The sequence below is a fragment of the Alligator mississippiensis genome, chromosome 3, assembly GCF_030867095.1.
Source record: "Alligator mississippiensis isolate rAllMis1 chromosome 3, rAllMis1, whole genome shotgun sequence".
Classification (NCBI taxonomy): domain Eukaryota; kingdom Metazoa; phylum Chordata; order Crocodylia; family Alligatoridae; genus Alligator; species Alligator mississippiensis.
The window spans coordinates 121,875,016-121,892,853 of record NC_081826.1 but is presented as its reverse complement, the minus strand read 5'-3'; the positions used below and the strand labels follow the sequence as shown (position 1 = coordinate 121,892,853).

At 41.2% G+C, this 17,838-nt stretch overlaps 1 protein-coding gene across 6 annotated transcripts in view; it reads right to left on the bottom strand.

The window, feature by feature from the left end:
* The window catches only part of PRPF4B (pre-mRNA processing factor 4B), a 38,318-nt gene extending 21,331 nt beyond the window's left edge, over window positions 1–16,987 (bottom strand). For 5 of the 6 annotated variants that reach the window (XR_001373366.2, XR_001373367.2, XR_001373368.2 and 2 more), the window contains exons 1-6: window positions 16,883–16,983; window positions 15,267–15,365; window positions 7,746–8,942; window positions 3,054–3,224; window positions 2,531–2,686; window positions 1,666–1,747 (exon numbers count right to left, since the gene is read on the bottom strand). Coding sequence is in view for 1 of the 6 variants with exons in the window: in XM_006273537.3 (XP_006273599.1) it covers window positions 1,666–1,747; window positions 2,531–2,686; window positions 3,054–3,224; window positions 7,746–8,942; window positions 15,267–15,365; window positions 16,883–16,920 (1,743 nt within the window). In the remaining 5 variants the exon portion in view is untranslated. Of the gene's footprint in view, window positions 1–1,665; window positions 1,748–2,530; window positions 2,687–3,053; window positions 3,225–7,745; window positions 8,943–15,266; window positions 15,366–16,882 lie in introns of all 6 variants that reach the window. The other variant, XR_001373369.3, reaches the window with a different exon arrangement.
* Between the last annotated feature and the right edge of the window lie 851 nt (window positions 16,988–17,838).

The following is a 17,838-nucleotide window of genomic DNA, read 5'->3' as shown; positions in this document are numbered from 1 at the left end:
AGCTCCCAGAGCAGCTGTGTCCAAACTGCCGTGTTATCAGTTAATCATTTAACTGATATAATTAGAGGAGGTTAAACAAATATATTTTTTTTTAAATATTTACAGTCCTAGAGGAAACAACAGTAAAAAAAAAAGTCTAAAATCTGATTTTGAATCCTTCAGAAATCTCTGTTCAGGCATTTAGATGTATTCAAATTTTTGTAAGACCTGGTATAGTGAAGCTAAAAGGAAGCTTAGCTATTTATTTGTGTTTGATAAAATACCAATATTAAGCGTATTAGCAATATAAATTTGGTCCCTATGTAATGAAATAAGGCTTGCAATATTGAACATTTTATATGAATATGACCTTTCCATATTAGTTTGGAAGTGCAGAAAACTGGTAAAGTGGCTTTATTTCAATTTTAGTATTTGAACAGGAAGATTTCAGTTTACTGCAATCAGATGTCTCTAGTCATTCACTGTGTACATGTTTGTAAAACTAAGATTTTTGGTATCTTGAATGGCATAGGGATGCTACAGAAGTGACCTCCCTATTACTCTCTACACTTTACTGGAAGCTGAACCAACTTAGCAACAACTTGTTAGCCATTTTCAAGGCTCAGCTCTTTGGAATCTGAACCCCTTGATGAGCCACCATAGTCTGAATCCAGTGAGCCTTTAAACACACTACAAACTGTTTTTCCTTAATTAGGTTTTGCCTGATTTCAGGGTTTTGGTCAGCAATGTTTCTGAAGACAGAAAAGGTATTTTTGTTTTCTGAGGTATAATGTTTTGAGGTATACTGCTTCTGAGATTTGTTTTTTTTTTCTCATAAAGTACCATACTTACATTTTCCATTAAGAAAACATTTTCCATTAAGAAAAAAAAGCTTTGAAAAAGCTGTGCGCGCTTTGATACAACTATTGCTATAGAATTTTATGGCTATACAGTATACATATGCCAAAGCATACCCAGTGCAACAAAAATGACTCACTTGGACTAGGTTGTTTTTGTAACACAGATGTAAAGTTTTGATCCAAACAGTATTTCACAACCGTAATGAAAAATAAGTGTCAGATTCTGAAAACCTTAATTTCATTAGCATAAGTGGAGATCATGACATTCTTCATTACACAAATCTTACTTAAAAGAATTAAGAACACATAACAGTCTATAATGTAGGCCAAGGGTGGCCAATCCATAGCGCACATGCCAGATGTGACACAGGCAGCTGCCTAGATGTGGCAAGCCCCAGGCAGGCTCAATAAAGAGACTGAAATGCTGGATGCAGAAAGGTGGTGTTGGGTGTAACTACTGTAAACCAGGTTAACCCTTTCCTGGTCTGGCAGCCACTACAGAATTCTGGGCTTTGGATTTAAATCTGCCATTTAAAATTTCAGGAGTTGTGCTGCCAAGTAAAAGGTTAACTTGGCTTTTGGTGCTCAGACCTCTCTTGCAACAGTATCCTGCACCCACTCTACTCAGCCAGAACAGGGAAACCCTTCATTCTGGTGCACCAGGGCACAAACACATATTGGGTACACCCCTGGGGCACAGGGATCAGAGAGGCACTCTTGGAGGGTCAAGGCTTAACTTGTGTAATGCCAGCAAAAAGGGATAGCCACCACTGATGTAGGCAAACAATCAATTTCAGTAATCTGAGCATTAAAAACAATCACACACCTGAACAATTGCTTGCCTCTGTAATCTTCTCTGTTCAATCAGTGCTTCTTCATCTTCTTCTTCTACATCAAAATCTTCAAGGCTAAGACGATAATTATTAATATTTATACAGCAACATAAATGTATGTAGCTCTTTATAGATGTTTTAAAGAGCTTACAATTGAAACAATGAAGTCTACTGTACAGCTGTAGATCTCAAGATGCCCTGGAGGTATCTAGGTTTGTTTGTTTTAGCAACACTGGAACATTAAAAAATTCATTCTTTGGTCTTATTACTTGTTCAGTTGTGAAGTAAAACAAAGGAATTGTCAAATCAAAGAATTAGGTTATCTGAGGCTCCTTAAGGAAGTTTATTCTCTGCCATCATATTTAGACATTCTGTGTTTTATATTTTTTGAATTCAAACTGAACACTACTGGCAAAGGACTGAAAAATATTAAGAGCAGAATAATCAAAAGCGTGTAGATTTTCAGCTTGGCTTCTTTTCCTAGAAAATTTGCATGATAAATATAACTATATACATAGTGTTGATTCAAAACAATATATACTGTTAAACTGGGGTGTCTAAAACAATTTATAAATATTTATTGAGCCTTACACTTGTGCTATGATCATTGTTTTCTCAAGCAAGTAAACTGAGGTACAGAGACACTAAGTGACTTCAATGAGACTGAACCCATCCCCTCTTCCCTTCAGACATTTTTCCCATTTTCTTTATTTCTGCAAAAAAGATTCTGATCAGCACAAACAAGTTAATCATAAAGACTTGTACTGAAATTAGGCAATAGTCTGGGACTCTAACTGCCATAAAAATTAGTATTATTACATTCTCCCATTAAGTCAGACATAAGAAATATAGTCTTACTTCTCATCTGATGAGGATTCCTGCTCAGCTTTCATGCCTTCAGAAAGACTCCCTTTAAATTTATCTTCTTTAACTTTGCTTCTACTCCTACGTCTACGACCACCCCGTGACCTGGACCTCCTTCTCAGACGAGACCGACTTCTTCGACCTCTGTCCCTGTTAAATGCAAGAACAATATTGTAAAAGTGTCAGTGAAACAGATGACAGGACTGGATTAGTTAGTTTTGACTTATGCTTGATTTGTATTTATAGGTTTCAGTCTATACAACACAACCTTCTTAAAAAGTAAGCTTCAGCAAGAAAGCATTAAGCACTTTACCCTCTTATCCTTCTTTAACATCTGAAAGCAGGATAAGGTGAGTTGGAGACTGTGCTACTGCACAATTTGTTGGGGCAATGGGAGGAAATCTGTGAGATTTTTAAAGATAAGCTAATAAAGACATATAATAGTCTGTTATACAATCTGCATACATGAAAAAGATCTATATACTATGCACAAGAAAGATGGCAGAATTGTTTTTACCTCCTCCGAGGAGACCTACTCCTCCTTCTTGGAGATCGGCTACGTCGCAGTGGTGAGCGAGATCGCCTTCGGATGGGAGATCTAGACCTTCTTCTAGATGGGGACCATCGGGGAAGACTGGTTTCTTTTGATCTCTCGCGTCTAGACAGGATATCATCTCTAGGTCGTGTCCTTGAAATTAAGAAAAAAAGGGGTAAAAATCAGAAAAATGGAAGACACCATTATTTCCTCTAAAATCTCACTTGAAAAATTTACTTCAAGTGAGGTGCAAACAAATGGGCTTCTGGGGCAGGGAAGGGTAAGTATGCTGCTGTGCTGGCTACACTCCTTGTATGTCTCCCCTCACAAATGAAAATATCTGCACTGACACAGGTCTAAGTAAAGGATGGTTCTGGCAACACAGCTTTTTAATTACTACCAGAGAACTAAGAAGTAGCTCTCTACTAAATCTGAGTTTAGGCCTTGAGTTAACAATGATATCTTTTTAAATTTAAACAATGGTATTGAAATAGAAATACAAACACCAAAATGTTAGAATCCAGAGGAGAAAAATGAAAACAACTCAAATTTAGGCTTGAGGAACCTGAGCAACCACTTTAGCTTCCATTTTCATTTTGAGAACACACTTTGACCAGCCCTCACCTTGCTTTGATCATCATCATGGGGACTGTATCATAATAAATGAAAATGAGTAATCAGAAAGTTGTTTTCTCAAATAACATTTGAGTTAACTGATGACAATATATTTTTAGAAAATATCTAGAAATGTTAATGCATTCTTAAAACGTATTGCCACCCCTGACACTGACTCAGCATCTATCTGACACTGATTTATACAGATTCACTTGAAATTAAGAATTGTGTAAAAAACAGAAATTGATGCCAGTAATTGAATTGAAACAATAACTGAAGTCTCAACCTGTAAGGAATGCAATGCAAAATTCTAGAATAGAAGAGTTTGAAGTAATTGCCAAAATCTTTAATTGGTCAGGAAAAGTAAATCTTAGAAAAATATACTTACACCTCTACCACAATGTAGATAAGGAAGATTTACTAATTCCTCAACACATTTTTGCCTGTGGTCAGGGGGTTGTTTTAGTTGCTATATTTCATCATTAAAGAAAAATCTTTCGCGTCTGAAAGATATAGAAACCTATTTTGTAATGATACAACTTTTGTCTGCTAATCTAGTGTCAGTGATCTCAGCTACATATCACTGATGTGTGTACAGAATTGCTGGGCAAACGTATGAAAACACGTGGTTTTCAATCCTTTTCTCAACAGTACAGAGAAATGCATTGCTTACACACAAAAAAAGTAAATTTAGCAATATTCACAAGCAAGCCACACAGGAACATACTTGTACATTGAGGGAGGTTGCATTACATTACAAAGTAATATTCAACCTTATATAGATATCATGTCATTCAACTCTAAAATAGTGTAAAAAGTAGCAGCCAATTCAGATTTAAATGACAATTATCTTGATGAAAGGTAGCTGGGGAATATATTTAATACAAATGGAACCAGTGGAAATTTAGGTAGGCAAAATAGAGTTACCTCAATCTGTATTTGGAGATAGAACTTTAATACCGTCAAGTGTACAATACTCCACAGAATGGTATTTGCATATCTCCTCCTGAATTGCCAACACATTTCTCATGAAAGAGTTTGTTGTTAGTCTCCCACTGAAGTACTGATTCCACCCAGCTGTGTATCATGGCGTAATGAAATGCTAATGTAAGGTGATATAATGGAAAATGAAACAATAACTCCCCTTTTCTAATGTTTAAATTTAATTTTAAAATAATGTTTAAGTGTATTTTAGTTAGAGTCAAAGATAATGCTTAAATAATCCGTTATAAACTCTTATAAAACTTGTAATTCAACAGAGATCTCATCTCTATGCTACCTGTCAAAAGCTGCATAATTATGCAGCTGACAGACTGTACTAAAACGTGCTTGAAACATAGCACGGAAAACGTTAGGGCACACAAACTGGAAACTGGTTTAAAGGGAAAACAAAATGAAAAGACATATGGTAAAGCGAGAGTCAGAAGAGCTGGTAATAATGCAGTATTAAGTGTTTTACTATTTGGAACGACATGACTGTGATTAGTAAAATCTGGTCAACACTGGGTGCATGTGTAATTAATTTAATGCAATAAACTCTGGTGCAATAACTGTCAGTTTACTGCTTCTAAGCGCACCAGTTGAATGTATGCCCGACATGTTGAGACAGGCCGGCTCCAACCCAGCTCAACATGCTGTGGAGGACCTGACTGGGGCACGAGGGTGCTACAATGTGGGACTAGCTGGCAGGCAGCCCCCGCACTGAAGCACCCTCATGCCCCAGACAGCCCCTCCAGCATCTACACATGCAGTGCTGCGGAGTAAAAAACACCACAGCAGGATATTACTTCTTTTACTAATGAGTACTATCCTGCTGCGGAGTTAATTAGTTTACTGCCGCCTAATAGGGCTGCAAGTGTAGACATGAGACATTTGCTGTGGAGCTATCAGTCTACTCTGCAATAAACATTTCGTGCAGACATGAACCCTGGGGATTTAAACAATTACCACCATCAGGGGCAGCCTGCAGTGCACCAATACTAGTGCAAATCTGCACTGCATACAAATCCAAGATTTCCCCTACCAGAGCTTACCTACTATTTTAAAAAGAAATAAATTAATTTGGCACAAATAACAGCCTTGCTTACCAACACTAGCCACTAGACACTAGGTGCAGCTCCAATGAAATGTACTCCCTTACTGCTAATTACTGTATTTTCTCATATATCACACCCTCACCAAAATAAGGAAGGCAAAATGTACAAAGAAAGAAAAAAAAAGATTTTTCCAGAGACGTGGCTGCTCAGCCAAAACCTGGTGCCATTGAGAGCAGCTGTGAAAGTCTTAACACTGGATTCCATCCTGCTTGCTTGCTATCCCAGAGAGCAACTAACAGCCATACTGCAGCACAGCCCCTCCATGCTTTTATTCCTCCATGTTTCTATTCCAAAGAAAAAAAAATCAGCATTCCCATTTAAGACATGCACCCAAATATTGGAGGGCTGATTTTTTGGGAATAAGTGTGTAATGCAGGCTAGTAAATGCAGCAATACAGATCACCACTGTGGGCAACTTTAAGACCCATTGGTTTCCTTCTGTTGAGAAAACTATGGGCAGCAATAGAGGCATACCTCATTTGTAAGGAAATACGACCCTAAAAAAATGTAAGAGGTTTTTGTAAATATAGCATAGTGGCATCAACCTCATCACATCAGCCAAAAATCAAGGGGAGAAAAGGGAACAAAGGCAACCTTTTCTTTTCCTGTCACTTTTCCATTGTAGCCAAACACCCATGGAAGCCATAAAGTAGAAACATTGCCCTATCAGTGTCCTAACTAACAGGAATTATACTCGGTGAAAGGAAATTCTTTTACCCTCTAGATTAGTAGCCAATTTTAAGGGACCTTAAAATTAATCAGGCTAGAGCTTATTACTACTGTAACACAGGCTGGCCCCAAAAGGTAGCTTTTAAACAACATTTCAATGCCACTGATCCTGGGCCCGCTTCAGATCCAACCTTCCCAAACTTCTGATACCTGGAGCACACCCTTTTTCATCTGGATTAAAAATCAGCAGCACACTTCACTCTTGCACCTAAAAAAGCATATATTTTTTCAAAACATAAACATATTCCATTTCCCTGCCATGGGAAATCATATCAGTGCTGAGATGTACCATTAAAAATGACACTAAATGCATCTTTCTTGAAGGAAAGGATTTGTCTCTATACCAGTGGTTTTCAATTTTTCTATCCTCAAGGGTCCCCTCCATATCTTTCCTGACATTTAGAGCACCCCAAATGAAAGTCACTGAGATGGACCCAAATTTCAGTAAAGATCTGGAGGAGAGCTTTGAGGCTGAAAGTTGAGAATCACTGCTCTAGCTGGTGCCACTTAAGGGCAGGGGAAGCAGGACCTCACTGCTGTGCTCTTCTTTCCACTGTCTGCTTCCTCCCAACCCCTGATCTGTACCGGGGAGTGGGGGACAGTTTTCACTGCTGAGGCTGCTCCTGCAGGGTCTCACACACCAGTGACCACTCCATATCCCCTCCTGCCAGCCCCATAAATACAGGAGGGGTGGAGGGGATGCGCCGGGCTGCAAAGCATGGCTCCACCTGTGTGTCCACCCACTTGGCAGCAGAAGATGCTGCTGGGAGTGTTGAGGGAGGCCAGCACAAGGGCTGCCTGGGGCAGGGAAAGTAGCAGAAGCGGCAGCAGTTCCTAAAGGACCAGACACAGGCACTGCTAAAGTAGCTGGGGCAGGCGTAGACAAGGAAGAAGGGAACAGCCTAATTCTAGGCTCAAGAGACCGATTTAAAAAACACCCAACCTGATAAAGCACTTAACTACAGAATCTTTGTTGCCAGTTGTGATGCATGCACCATAAGAGCCACCCTGTCCGACTCCCAGATCCCAAGCTGGGTTTGCAGATCTGGCAGTCAAGAAAACAAAAAAACATTTTCTATGGGTGTGATATTAACAGGCACTACCAACAAGTTAATAATGACATTTTTACAGATACTTATAAAGTTCTAAACAGTTAATTTTAGCACTTATTTGTGCATGTCATATTATAATGCAATTCATTAGAGGTTTTCAACTTTTTTAAATTAAAATTTACCTGGGAGAAGAAAGACGCCTCCTCTCTGATTCTCGTCGCTTTCTTTCTGCTGATCTGCTCTTTGCTCTTCTACCTGGAGATTGAGTCCGAGAGGGAGACTTACTCTGCTTAGATCTACGATCATTAAGGAGAGGAGATCTACTTCTTCTTGATTTTTCACGTTTTGGAGATAGGCTTCTTCCTTTAGGGCTACGACCAGGTCTTCTAGGAGACCTGTTTTCTTTTCCGGAAGAAGCATCTTTAGAAGGAGATTTAATAGGCTTCTTTTCTTTCTCAGCCTCTGACCTCCTTAATTTCCTATCTTTGGACCGCGATCTTCTGTCTTTGGATTTGTCTCTTAGTTCTGTTGGGGATTTAGATTTTTTGCCACGATCTCTATTTTTGCTTTCATTTACCACTGGAGACTTTCTGCGATCTCTAGATTTATTTTTTTCATCCGCTTTATTCCTATCCTCTGGGGGAGATTTAGACTTTCTATTTTTCTCTTGAGACCGCCTTCTAAGCGTTGGAGACTTTGATTTCCTTGTTTGATCTTGGGACTTACTTCTTTTATGGGGACTTTTTGATTTTCTCCTCTCTTTTGACTTGCTTCTAGTTGTTTTCTCTTTGACTCCATCAACTCCTACTTTGCTTTTCTTTTTTTCAGATCGGTGCCTAGTCCGCTCTTTTGTTTCAGTATTCTTACTTCCTTTCTTTGAACTAGTTTTATTGTCCACAAGCTCTAATTTCCCCTTTGTGTTTGATGATTTAGTTGTAGATCTATTCCCATTTCGTACTTTCTCATTAATTTCACCCTCTTCTTCAGAACCTGACTCATAACCTTGTAATATTAACCCCATCCCAGATTGGACTTTTCCTTCCATTAATTCATTCTCAAGTTCAGCTTTTAATAATGCTCTTTGTTTCTCCAAATCTTCTAGTGGAGCTAAAAAATCAATTTTAGTTCTTTTTGCTGGTCCATCTTCTTTATCAGAGGCATCAACAACCTCTTTCCGTTTATGTTTCTTATGCTTGTGCCTGTGTTTATGTTTTTTGTCCTTGTCTTCTTCTGAAGAATGTTTGTGTTTCTTGTGCTTGCTTCGGTGTTTGTGTTTCTTTTTTTTGTGCCGGCTGTGCTTGTTTTGAGGCTGCTCTCCCTCTGATATTTCCCCATTTTCTTCATTTGCACTTCTTTCAGAAGTATCAGCATCTTCAATTCTGCAAAGTTATGAAAACATCGATCAGCAAATGCCAAATATCTCTACTCACTATGGTTCTGATATTTTTTCATCTTGATAATTTCATTATAAACAAACTAATACAAATTCTTTAAAAAGCCAAGAAACCTAGAGCTTGTACTCAAACAAGAAGAAACTGAGATGTTATTTTTAGTCTGTGGAATTGTGCCAGTGTGCATCACATAACCAAGTTGTAACAGCAGATAAACAGGCATCCAAACAGGTTACTACAACATCCAAAAGGTTATTGACAGAAGATCTAGCAAGTACCTTAATAAATGATGTGAACATCTGCAATGTCAAATTATGTCAATTTTTAAGCTTCATGTTGACAGCACCTATTAATGCCAGACAACCATGCTACAGAGTGTATTTAGGCACTATCATACTTACCTTTACTAACCTCATTTAGTATTTTGCTCAGTTCAGTACTACAGCATTTAAATAATGTATTTTTAAATGACAAAATATGCTACTTGGATACAAGTCCTGCACTTAGGATGGAACAATCACACACACCAATACACACTGGGGACAACTGAGTAGGCTGCAGTGCTACAGAAAAAGACCCAGAGGGATGTAGGGGATCATAAAGTGAATGAGCCAGTGTGTGCTTGCTTTAAAAAAAAAGCCAACAGCACACTGGGCTGCATAAACAAGACTGTCACTTGCAACTTAAGGGAAGCAATTCTTCCATTTTATTCGGCCCTGGTGAGGCCTCACCTGGTACTCTGTGTTCAGCTTTTGGCACTAATCTTCAACAAAGATGTGGACAAATTGGAGGAGTCCAGCAGAGAGCAACAAAAATGATTAGAGGCCTAGGAATTATGACTTAAAAGTCTGGAAGAACTGAGGTTACTTAGCCTGGAAAAGAGAAGACAGAGGGGGAGGTACTTTGTTTACAGTCTTCAAATATCTGAAGGATGACTATAAAGAAAGTGGTGCGAGACTATTCTCTGTGGCCACAGGAGACAGGACAAGAAATAATGCAACAAAGGAATTTTTGTACATCACAGAGGTTGATATTAAAAATTTTCTCACTGTAAGGTAGGTGCTGGAACAAGATACCTAGAGGTTGTGACATCTTTATCCTTGAAAGTTATTAAGAGCAGTTTAGACAAACATCTGTCCAGAACAGTGGTGCTCAAGCTTTTGGCCCCATGAGCCTGATGAGTAGTATGGAGCCAGTTCACAGGCCAGACTGAGTTCCACGGGGTCTTGGGTAGGAATCAGGCCCTGGGGCCCAGCACTGTCCCTTAGCACCTGATCTAGTGTGCAGGGCCTGGGATTTTCCAGAGGTCTAGAAATTTGGCAGCAGGGGAGCAGTGGAATTACTCTCCCACTGTCAAATTTCCAGAGTCATGGGGAACCCTGCAGGCCAGATGACAACATGCCACAGACCAGATCTGACTCACATGTAGAGAGTTGAACATCCCTGGTTTAGACAGTAATACTCCTATCTTGAGCAGGGGGTTGGACGAGATAACCTTCCAAACTTCTAGTCCTCCAAGATTTTATAATTCTATAACAGTTCAGTAACACAGAAATTTAACAGAAAAACTCTACCTTTAGTGTTACAGTTATACTGGAAAATCTGTATGGCAATAAGCCCCGAGACTACTAAAATATGCTTCTGTGGAATATTCTCCTCATTGTATCGCAGTAGTTGCATCACAGCTGCAAGAGTCATTAGGAAGTATAACATTTTCAACATGACTTTTGCTACATTCTGATTACATGCTGGTAATCTGGCAACAGATTAAATACCTAATGCTAATTGTCAAGGTAATTTATGAAACTGCTAAAATTTGAAACTACCATCCTGTCATCGGCATGCTGATCTTTTGTTATTGTGCCATTATGGTGCGTTTTAGGTATATACCAAGTATCTAGCCAGTAAAGGAACCCACAAAATCATTCTATAGAAACTAAATTTAGAGAGACACATTTCCAGACCTGACAATTAGTAAATCTTTATCATGTGTGTTTTGTTTTTAAAGCATATTAGCTAACTCTATGAAAACCATAGCACAAAGAAAACTGTATGTATTTTAAACATATTGAAAATGGCTGAGGTAGAGTTTTCACAACTTTCACTGTCTACATTATGATTTTACAATGGGCTAATTTAGAAAAAAAGGGGGGAGTCTGCCTAGACAACAGACAAGTGGGAGCAAGTGCAAACCAAAGCAGCATCTTTTTGCAGGATAAGCTGCTGTTCTAGTTACTTAACTGCCACTACCCTGGATATTTCACAAACTCCCTCTCTCCCCCTTGCAAAGATGAGGGTTTACAAAGTTACTGGGAGCAGACAGAGCTCCATCAAATAGCTGTGTAGGACCAGTGACATCCTCCTGCCATTTTCAACAGCTTTTATATTACAAAGGGCATGTCTTTTCTTATCAGCTGCATAGGATTGTTGATGAGCTCCAGGTGATAAAAGGGACAGGCTTTGAGGCACAAGCTGCAGCACACAGCTGAGCAGCTCATACTTAAGTTGGTAACCCACTGCAAATTAAATGGGCTGCAAAACACCTAGATACAAATGATCCAGGTTCTACTGGACTAGTTTTACCAACAGCAGAGTGACTTTAACAAAGACGTCATCCCCTTTAACGGCTGGTATTCAGAAAGCTACAGAATGTAACATTCATTGGAAGTTCTACAACACAAGAGCTGGGTGAGGCACAGAGATAAATTTATCCCACTGCTGTCCAACTGGCCCTTTAAGGGCCACATGCAACCTATGAGGGTTTAAATTCCAGCTCCCAGATTCTCACTCAGCTGCTGCTTCCCACTGCTCCAACAGCCAGTGTCTCTGGGCTCTCCGTCATTTCTCCAGCTACCACTTCTTCCCTTTGCCACAAGGTGCTGGGCAGGTCAGGGCAGGGCAGTATAGTGTAGCAAAGTGAGGGCGAGTCCAAACTGCATGCAGTGGGGAGAGTGGGAAATGCGCAAGGGGCAGTAGTGTGGGGAGCTGCTCACAAGGGCAGGCACTGCAGCAGTGTAGAAGTATCACACTGGCACAGGGACAAAGCAACAGCGGGGGAGTGACCAATGCAGTGTTGGGGATGGAGGTACCTGCAAAGAACAGTAAGGAGGGAGCATCCATGCAGTGCATGACCCATAGCTTAACCAGTGCAGCCTATGGGATGCATGACTCCCTACATTCTCAGAAGCTGGACAGTCTCGATCTATCCCAATACCATTTATTTCAGTGGATGAGGCTCATGAAATGGCAGAACATTGAATGCCTTCTATATTTCTTCATGTGGAAGGGAAAGGTGTTCCCTACATATAAGACAACTCTAAGCCAGAGGCTGACATGAAGATGTAAGTATCAAATCAGTGTCCAAGAATGAAATCCTGGTATAAATATCATTACCCTCTCCCTTACAAGTAGAAGCTTTAAAAGTTATTATAAATCATGAGACAGAAAAGCTTCCAAGTCACTTTAGCTGTAAAGTTTATTTATTTTAGTTATTACTACTCTATTGTTTTGAAAGCTGCATCATCTTTGAGCAAGTAAATGAGTTGAACTGAAAACATGCTACTACCATGTCAGCATTCTGACTGTAGTCACACAATCTTGTCTTTTCTTTGCATCCCTTCTCATTGCTAATTACTAAGGTACTTGTATGTAAACAGAGGTTGTGTTTTTGTTTTTATAGGTTTCTTCCAGATGCTTGTCATTACTCATGACAATAAAATGATACGGAGGCAGAAAAAAAGAACTATTTTTAAACGACAAGTTTTACACTGCATCAGCTATAGCAGATGACAAAAAGATTCGGTATATAGATGATATCAGGAATTGAAAAATATATAAGTTGAAGTTTCCAAAAAATTTACAGTCTAAATCACACACTGCTAATGTAGCATCTCTTGAACACGACAGATAAGTGAGAACTATATGGTTTGGTTAATATGAAGGGAGAAATGCCCCAAATACATTTTTTATGGGTAATAAGTAATAATATTCTTCTACTCTAACTGCAGAAACTTTTACTTAATATTTTAAATTGTATCTTGTAACATTATAAAAAATAAAGTTAAAACAATTTAAAAAAACTATAGAAATTCAAGCTGTTCAGGACACTCTTCCTTTGCTAGGATAATGACATGTAATCAGTCATACAACTACTTATGGATTACCTTGTAACTGAACTTCTTTTCATGTTCTCATATTTAATAACCTTGTCCTACACTTTGCATGAGTAGTACACTAGCTAGGACTCAGCAAAATATATTGCAATATTAGTTTCCCAATCGGCTACAGTTTGGGGGTGTGACTGTCATTTTCTTTTATGCACTACTTGTTTGTTTATTTGTTTACATAGCTGCTCATGTTGAATGCTGTTCATAAAGTTCTCAGAAATTTTCTTGATATCAGAAGCATCTTTGAATTGAATCAGCCATATAAAAAGAAAACAAAAATATGAACTCTAAGACAGAATCTGTAAAAGCCAGAAACCTGCTATGGTCCCAGCATGCCTTATGTGAATTACATATATTTAGTCTGTAATAAGGTGTAAATTATCTAAAACAGAAATGGAAATTTGGAGTCCAGTTGTAAAAAAAAATCACCCTGCATATCACAAGGGGATTCCACAAATGTAATTAATTGCTTATCTTGCATGCATGTGTATAAGGGGGGAGGGGGGGGGAAAGAAACAGAGATCATGGAGCAGAGAGGCTGGAACATGATACACAGCATGAACAGAGGGGCTAGGAAGCTCCCCACATAAATATGAAAAACAGTTTAAGCCAGAATTTATTTCCAGTTCCTCTTAGACACGTATTACTGTAATTCTGAAACTTGTACAGCCTGATTCTGCATTTACACAGTTCATATTTGGAACAATAATGGCTAGAAACATTGTATTAAAAATACCTGCAGTTGAAAGTCAGATCCCCCATACCTGCATACAAATCCATACACGTGTGGAACTTTCTAACAAACCTAGTGAGAATGTAGTCGTCTAACCCTGCTTTTACAGTTCATTTCTGAATAAAGTTAACTTTCCGCTAATTCCTTTAGAACAGGGGTGTCAAATGCAAGTCAGTTGGAGGGATGCATTCCCTGGTTTGCAGATAGATGACTGAGGGTCACCCTCCAGCTCTGGCCAGAGTGGCAGAGCTTCCTGCACTGGCAGCCAGTATCCTTGTAAGAGCTGGGGCATAGGCAGCAACAGTGGCATCACAGGCAGAAACTGTGGCCGGGATGGAGTTTTCCGGTGGCAGGCAGCCAGTGCCTCCCTATTCTTACTTGGCATCGGCAATGCCAGCAGCACCACCGTAGAGTAGAAATCCTACCACCATGGCCAGAGATCCCACTCAGCAAAAGGACTTCCTGTGGCATCTGCCAGCACCACCCCTCTCCCCCTTAGCTTCTGCATGGATGCAGGCAGCCCCAGTACACCATGGGAGAACCCCCACCAATGTGGCCACTACCTTACACACATAGCCCCCTGTAGCAACAGAGCTCCCCATTTTTTTCTGGTAAAGTAGCATCAGTTCTGCCAGCAAGCAACAGAAGTCTTCCTGGAAGCCAATAGAAAGCATGTAGAGAGGCAACTATACTTTTGCCATCTACCACAGCCCTTAAGGGCTGCTGCCTCATAGGGCATGTGGAACACCCTCCCACAACAGCCACTCTAGTGGAGCTGTATGGCTCCACCCAGCCACATGTGCTCTGGTGGCCTTCCTATGGCAGCTGTTGCACAGAGCTTGCACCAGCAGACAGCTTGTAACCCAGGCAAGCCAAAACACTGTATCTACACTATGGGGACTGCAGATGCTTTAAATACAGTGGCAGCACTTCATTACGGTGGATGCAGCTCTGCCACGTGGATTTTTCTACCAGCAAACCTACATCAGCTCCCCTAAATGATAAATATTTGCCAGCAGAAGACAGGTTCACATTGGGGTTTTGTCAACAGAGCTATACCAGCTACAGAACGAGAATCTAGCCAATACAGGCCTGCCAGCAGAGAGGTCATGCAGAGGAGGAACTAACTTATCCAGCATGGTTAGTGTTTACACTCATTCTGAAGGAAGTTCAACAAAAATATTACAAGTTGTAAAGACACTAACACATGGTCTGGTAAGATTTTATTCCCATCTCAGAATTTTTCAAGCATTCCATTTCCCCCCGTCTTCCCCATGAACATATTATTTGTCAACATCTGCACTGAATTGTACTCATACTATATAAAATTTAGGATTTTTTCCCCTCTCCTCTCCCCATATATTGATGTAGCTCAATGTGACACAGAAAAAGGCCTAGAACTCCACTTCATACCTTTGATCAGTAGAAAGTTGGGCAGGTTGTACCCTCAGAGCAGTGGACTCTTGGTCCCATAATGAGATAGAAGGAATCAGAACAGTTGCAGGAGTTGTCCTAGGACATAAAGGCAAAAAACTGGAAAAAACCCTCAACCTGATCTTTGCCTTGGGATTTGCCCTCCCCTTTCCCTGAGCATCGCTCCTGTGTTCTCCCAGCCTGAATCCCTTTTCCCCAGAAGTTTTTTATGTACTTCCCTACTCAGCCTCTCTCACAAAAGGTGGGATGGGAATTTATGTAGTTAGGTAGCTACAGACCATGACCCTGCTTTGTTTTGCTATACTGATTGCTTCATAGAAATATAATATGCTAATTCTCAGGACAATCTCTCCAGTGTACACAGTCCCTGGCTAACTAATGAAGGCAGGAACTTTCTTTCCTAACAGGGAATGATGTAGTCAGGGACAACCCCACCCCCCAAAGCAAGCAGAAACCTTCCATGGAATTCAACAATTTTTTTTTTAAATTGAGCTCCTGCTGCTCAGCTTTGCATGGCCCTGGGAGTCCTGTAAAGTTTAAAATCAAGCAACAGGCACCAATACAAATTTTGGTTTAAAGCCTTTGTACAATTAAAAAATATAAAAACAAAAACATTTAATAAAAATCTAATCCAAAAAGCTTTAATTTGATATGGTATATATCCATCTATAAGGAATACCTTAGGGTAAGGCTGTCCAACTGCAGGCCCCATGGGTCACACCCGGCCTGCGAGGGTTAATATACTAGGGCTTGGGCACCAGGTCACCATTGCCGTGCTGCTGCAAAGGCCCAAGCTTCTGGAGCAGGACAGCCAGGCGGAAAGGGGCCCAGGGCACAGAGGGTCTGCACTGCCATGCAGCATGGGGCTCAGGGACCCTGCAGAGAAGCAGGACAGCCCTGCCTTCGGGAACTCATACACTGACTTGCCTCAGACTATAAACCTGAGCCCTAATACACTGACTGCCACCCCGCTATGTTTGGCCCCTACTCCCACCAGGCCCAGAAACAGTGCAAAGGGCTCTTCTTTCGGAAAATAAGGACTTGGACCTCATCCCCAAGACGGGAGCATTAAGACAGGACTGAGGGGCCTTTAACCAGCTGGCTCCTGCCCACCCTTCTTTCTTTCTACACTGACCCCACAACTTTGTCCCAGCTGCTACCTCCCACCTGAATCCAGGGCTAGAATCACCTCGAGTTTACTTTCTAGCTTCAAGGGATCTGGCTGCCTGGTCAGGTAACAGCTTTGTTTAAAAAAAATAAAAATTTAAAAAAAAATTAAAAAACGGGGGTGGGGGGAGTTTGAGTGGCTCCAGGTGGGCAGACCCTCCCCCAGAGAGAGACGTGACAGTCCGGGCGCTCAGGCGTCTCCCCCAGGCCAGACCAGGGCAGGCACGGAGCTCCACGGCAGGCCGGGCCCCGCGGCTATTCCCTCACGCGCCGGGCCGGGCCGGGCCCAGGCGGGACCGCTGCGCGCCCAACCGCCGCCAACGGCTCCCGCCCGCCGCCCGCCCCTGGCGAAGCGCCCGCCGCTCGCTCACCCGCCTCCTCCCGTCCCACCCTCGCCCCGCGGCCCGATAGGCCACCCCAGCTCTTACTCGGGCGCCCGCAGCTCGGCCTCCACCGCAGCCGCCATTTTGAACTTCCCAACGCCTTCCCTGCCACTGGTGAGACGGGGCCGCCGCGACTGCGCACTGCGCCTCCCCTCCCCCCGCGCCGGCGCAAGGAACCGCCGGGTCTGCGCCGGCCGGAAGTGAACCTCACACTGGGGGAGGGGAGATAACGTCATTTCTGGTGGTGGCGTGCGCGTGCAGTGAGGGTGAGGGGCGGAGGGGGTGGGGCTTGGTCTAGGGAGCGTGTGGAGAGAGCTGGCTCTCTACGCGGCGCACGTAGAAGTTGTTGGGCAATGGTGGAGCAGAGGCGTGGGGCTCGGGGCTGGCTACAGAGATCAAAAGGCAACGATACACATATATATAGATATATCTATATAGATCTATAGAGATATGTGTGTGTGTACACACACATATATGCACACACACACACACACACACATACTAGTGGAAGGACCTATTCTTCGCCCGGGTTCTTTTTGTAATTGCAGTGTTTGTTTATTTTCAAAGAAGTTAGTACAACATATTTAGGTCCCAAATATTATTTATTTTTAAAAGCAAAGTACAACATATTTTAATATCTAATGTGGAGCGACATTTCAAATGACAGCCAAATGAATTATCTTTATTGTAGAACTTGCTTGTAAACAATGTACACGGTGTTTCCGGTATATACAACTGTCTTCAACTACCAACTCTGGAGCAAACCACATATAACTGTTTGTGTGAAAAGCATTGTTCCCTTTAATAGTCACTGGAGGCCTCAAAAAGGGTGAAGTGAAAAATAACCCACCTATAATTTTCCTCAGGTGGTATTCAGTGATTTTGGAAGGTTTAGAGTAGATAGGACCCGCCATTCTCAAGTTATAAATAAACATACGAACATACATACATACACTTCGTTTTCTATATATAGATATGTATATATATTGCATACAATATAT